Source organism: Marmota marmota, unplaced genomic scaffold (assembly GCF_001458135.2).
Source record: "Marmota marmota marmota unplaced genomic scaffold, marMar, whole genome shotgun sequence".
Taxonomy (NCBI): Eukaryota; Metazoa; Chordata; class Mammalia; order Rodentia; family Sciuridae; genus Marmota; species Marmota marmota.
This window is the reverse complement of record NW_025999941.1, coordinates 11,724,840-11,729,992: the sequence shown is the minus strand read 5'-3', so window position 1 is coordinate 11,729,992 and position 5,153 is coordinate 11,724,840. Positions and strand designations below refer to the sequence as shown.

Below are 5,153 nucleotides of genomic sequence, written 5' to 3'. Positions count from 1 at the left end.
AAAAAAAAAAAAAAAAAAAAAAAATAGGTCCGCTCTACAGTGACTTGGCGGGTAGGAGTAGCCTCCCACATTTTCTATCAATTGCTACCACAGATAACCACACCTGGACTTGCTCAGTAGCTCCAAGACAAGCCACAGCTCCCAGGCCTCCCCTGCCCATAGCCAGACTGTCCCCTGACTCTCCACCGGGTCACTGGGAGACCCTCCCACACATGGGGATGAGCCACACAGAGCTCCCTGTCCCACCCTCTTGCCTTAGAGGGACCTGAAAGTAGGTTCCATTTCAACTTCCTGCTGCCTTCAGCATTAAACCCCTCCAGGCCCAGGTCCTCAATATCTCTTTGCATGAGGTCATACCCTCTAGGGCCTCCATCTCCCACCCTAACATGGTGGTCACGCTGAAGAGGGGCTTTTCCCAGCTGGAGAAGCCTGGTGCACTGTGGAATTACAGAGAGCAAAGATTATGAGAGTGAACACAAACCCCTCACCCTACGCCCTTAACCCATCTCCCCAAAGCCTCCTCAGTCAGAGTCTGAAGCAGCCACAGAGGCTCACAGGGTCTTGATGCAGAACAGACACTTAGACATCACTTGCTGGGGGAATGGCAAAGTCAAGCTCACGTGGGTCCTCCCACCCTGCCCACTCCCATGACAGACATCACTAATCGATCCCTGCACCCGCAGCCTTTCCCCCAGGCCCTCAGGCAGCCTCAAGAGCTTTATCATCAAACTCCTACCACATAGGTCCAGTTCACATCTAGGAGAGAACCCGTTGGGCCACCCTGATATAAATCAACCCCCCGATTTCATAATTGGCCAAGAGAGCCGGAGAGATTTCTGGCAAGTCACCCACAGATTAGCAGGAGAGCAGCCCCAGGTTCCTGACTGACCTCCCCACCCAGCCAGTGCCCCCCAGAGCCCCCCAGATCCAGGCTCTGAACAATAAATAGGCTAAGGTTCCCGGAGGGCTTGGGCCTCAGGGTTTGGAGCAGCCAGAACCCAGAGAGCACATCCAGCCCCCAGGGGCTGAGACCCCCAGGCGCCATCTTCCTACCTCCAGCAGGCTGACCGTGAAGGCTTCAGATGGTCAGAAAATCAATTCTGGAAAAGCCCGCCGAAGCCCCGCTGTTGACATCAGGTTTATCAGGACTCAGCCGCAGTCGGTTAGGCTCTGGGCAAACTCCCGGGGTCGTCCCCAGGGCCCAGAGCCAACCACATTCTCTGCACAGGTGAGGCCCTCTGGTCCCACCAAGAGCCAAGCAGCCTCTCAGGTGGCTGGAGGTGGGGACCCCAAGGCTCAGAGAAGAAGAGGACCTTCACCCTGAAGCCTTGTGCTTTATCAGCTTTTTCGCGGCTGTGACTAATTTTAGGGGAGGAAAAGTTTATCTGGGGGCTCAGGGTTTCAGAGGTCTCCGTCCACAGACAGCAGGCTCCATTCCTCGGGGCTCGAGGGGAGGCAGGACATCATGGAGGAAGAGTGTGGTGGAGGGAAGCAGCTCACATGGTGATCAGGAAGCAGAGAGAGACTCCACTCTCCAGAGACAAATAGAGACCCCAAGGCCACGCCCCCAATGCCCCCTCCTCCAGCCACACCCACCTGCCTCCAGCCACCACCCAGTTAATCCCATCAGGGATCCATTCACTCAGTGGGTTAAGGCTCTCACAGCCCAGTCATTTCCCCTCTGAACCCTCTCATATTGTCCCACACACGAGCTTCTGGGGACATCCCACATCCAAACCACAGCACCCTGTCCCCAGCTTCGCTTCTCAGAACAGCCCTCCTGGGTGTCCCCACTCCCTGACCTGGCTCTCTGAGTGATGTGGCCTGCCTCGCCCTCAGGTATGCCCAGCAGGTGTGTGGACGGAAACCAGGAGAGGGGGAGCCTAGGAGAGGCATTTCTCTCCCATCATCGGGGCTCCCCACTTAGCAGAGGACCCCAAACCCAGCAGGGCGCCCCGGTGTGGGCAGCACTCCTTCCCATCAGCTCTCTAGCCGGGTGCCAGTGCCTTGTGTCCCAACAAAGGGGTACATTCTCCCAATCCACCGAGTGCCTCCCTCTGGTCCAGCAAGAGCTTGGGAGACCCTAACCACGCTGACTGCTTTGGCCTCTCGGCCTGAGCTCAGCCCAGGGAAGATGTATTGAGCTGCTCCCTGGGAGGCCCAGGAGCCACCAGGAGGATTTAACAAGGTCATAAACACAAAGTGCCTGCGCCACGCTGGGCACAGCAAGCCTCAGTGTGTGCTGGGGTCCCTCAGCAAGCCCACGGGTTTGCTCCAAAGCACACAGTGGCAGAGCCACCCACCTGGCCCAGGGCCTGGGGAGAGTGGCAGCCCCACCCCGCGCTCCCTTTGAAGGTGACCCTGTTTATTCACCAGTCCCCCCCGCACCTCTAGGAGGTGCTTAGAGATAAAGCAGAACCTGCCGAGCTGCAAACCCACATCACTCGCACAGAGCCTGGTGAGGGTGAAGCCTCAGCATCTGCAGCTTGGGGTCCCCTCCTCATCTCTTGCCAAGCACAGTGCCCCCCACCCCTGCCAGATGTTCCCCCACTCAGGGCCTCACTAAGTGCTGAGGCTGGCCTCAAACTTTCAGTCCTCCTGCCTCAGCCCCCAAGTCCCTGGGATTAAAAAGGTGGGTGTCCAGCAGGTTCCGAGCACCCAGCAGGAGGACCAGCACCGCCTGCCTACTATTCCCTGTTGTCTCCCAGTGTCTGGTGCTTAGTAGATGCTCAGTAAATGAGCCAGGGGGCAGGAATCACGAGGAGAGCAGCTAATAGGAAAGATTCAGTTCTCCTCATGGCTCCTCATGAGGCCCCAGGGAGAAGGCACCATGGTTACCCATTTTACTGATGAGGCAGTTGAGGTGCAGGAGTTTTAAGACTTCCCCAAAGGAACCCAACTAGACAGAGGCACCCTACCCTCCAGGCTAGAGCCCCCAACAGATGGTCAAAAGGGGCCTCGTGGAGCCCATGAGGCTGCTGTGGTCCCAGAGAGAGGTTCTCCAGGGAATCCCTTCTGCATGGTGACTGGTCATCAACCACCTCTCATCGTCCCACACGGTTATGAGGCAGCGGGGCCGAGGCTAGGGGAGAAAGTCAGAGATTTTATTCTGGCGTAGCCAGACACACAGCCAGGGTCCTGTGCCCCTTTATGGGGGTCAGCAGAGATACTGTGGAGCTCAAGAAGAAGCAAATCTCCCAGACTCCGGGATCAGAAGTCACCAAGCTTGTGCCTGAGCCTGCCAGGCTCCTCTCCCCCAGGTTCCTGCCCAAAGCCCCTGCCCACCAAGTGTCATCTGTTCCCTCCCCAGAAACCAAGAAGGCCAAGTGCGGCCTCAGCAAGCCCTGCCCGACCAACTACTTTGCATTCAAAATCTGCAGTGGGGCCGCCAACGTGGTGGGTCCCTCCATGTGTTTTGAAAACCAAATGTAAGTACCCGGGGTGGGGGGTGGGGGGGACCTGTGTTTCCTTTCTTGTGTTTCATTTATTCATTCGAAAACAGGGTACAAGTGAACAGGCCTGGAGGCCAGCCTTCCGGTCACTCCTGGTGTGCCAATCATCCAGAGATCTCCAGGCCCACCCACCCTGCTTCACAACTTATCTCATTGACTCCCCCACCCCCTGGGAGGTGGGGCTGGTCTTGTCCCTATTGTTAAACAGAGGAAAGCCACCCGCCCCCCTCACCTGCCAAGCCAAAGGCAGAGCAGGATTAGAACTCTGGCCTACAGGCCATGCTGCTGGGCTTCCTCTGAGAGGGGAGGCCTGTGGGAAGGAAGGGTTCATGAGCAAGGCCAGGTGTAGCAGGCCCCGGGCGCTTCCAGCAGGTACAGTCAAGTCCTGCGACCAGAAGTTCATCCTCCAAAAGATGTCAAATGGGTCAGGATTCTGAACCCAAATAGAATTCGGTTCGATGAAACAAGGAACTTACCGGTTCCTGTGTCTAAAAGGCCAGAGGTAGCAGGCTTCAGGAGCAGCTTGATCCAGGGTTCAAACTGTCTCTTCGGGACTCCCTCTTAGGCCACCTGCAGCTCTGCTTTCCTACCTGTTAGCTGACAATTTTTTTCTCTACTGAAAATGGACTTGTCCGTGTGGTTGGAAAGAGAGGCCACCCTCTGGAGTGACCGATCAGCCCAGCCTAGCACCCCACTGGGCAGAGAGTTTCCCTGTCTGAATCACCCCCTGCAAAAGTCCCAGCCTGGACCTCTGCTGGCCCAATGAAGGCGGGTCTAGGCCTGGGAGAGAGACATCAGCTCTCCAGGGGGCAGTGGGAGACAGGGGTGCAGCCATTGGGCCCAGGAACTGGGAGGTGCTACCTGTGGGGACCAGAGTCCCAGACAAGGACCCCGCCTCTTCCCTGAGCAGGCTGTTCTGGTTCAAACTTGCCTTGAGCAACTCCTCACTGTCTAGCCCCAGCTCTGGCTCCCCGGAGAAAACAGAGGGCCCAGGTTGGTCCGTGTGTTTCCAGATGCTTCTACAATGCACCCCAGGGGCCCCCCAGAGCCCCCAGCACAATAGCAGCGTGCGTCCCCTGCTCAGGACCAAATGTTGCACCTTGTTCTGTTCTTTGTCGTTAGTATCATGAGTCCCGTGAAGAACAACATAGGCAGAGGCCTGAACATCGCCCTGGTGAACGGTGAGTCCCCCCCACAAGCTCTGGGCTCCAGGGAGGTCGGCCTCTTTCTCCAGCAGAGGTGGCTCACCCTGCGGCCTGGGGGGACCTCGCGCAGACCCCAGGAGGGAGGCCCGCGGGACCCAGGGTCTCAAAGTCTTGCCACAAGCGTCTACCCCAGGAGGATTCATTTCTCCTAGGAAATGGAACCCCATCCTCCAAGCCACCCCTGCCCAAACCGCCCCCCCCCATGAAGCCTTTGGGGACAACCCTTCATTCATTCATTTTATTCAACAAATAGGGACAGCAGCTACTTTGGGCCAGGCCCTGCCAGGGTGCAGGGGGGGACAGATGTGAACTACGACAGGCCCTGGCTGCAATCCCCCGAGGGTGACCCAGCTAGGAAGCTGGGATGGGGTGGGGGCGGGCAGAGGTAAAGAGCCACGTGGTCAGGGGCTGGCCCAGAGAAAGGTGGGCGTGGCTCCTTCCAGGCAGAGGCGACACTGCAGGAACAGGGAGGGAGGGGAGGGGCGGGGCCTGTGAT

At 57.8% G+C, this 5,153-nt stretch overlaps 1 protein-coding gene across 1 annotated transcript in view; it reads left to right on the top strand.

The window, feature by feature from the left end:
• Positions 1-1,579: 1,579 nt before the first annotated feature.
• The window catches only part of Fam3d (FAM3 metabolism regulating signaling molecule D), a 9,596-nt gene continuing 6,022 nt past the window's right edge, over positions 1,580-5,153 (top strand). The window contains exons 1-2 of the mRNA XM_048801017.1: positions 1,580-3,428; positions 4,575-4,800. Of these exons, the coding sequence (XP_048656974.1) occupies positions 3,151-3,428; positions 4,575-4,800 (504 nt within the window). The 5' untranslated portion in view covers positions 1,580-3,150. The remainder of the gene's footprint in view (positions 3,429-4,574; positions 4,801-5,153) is intronic.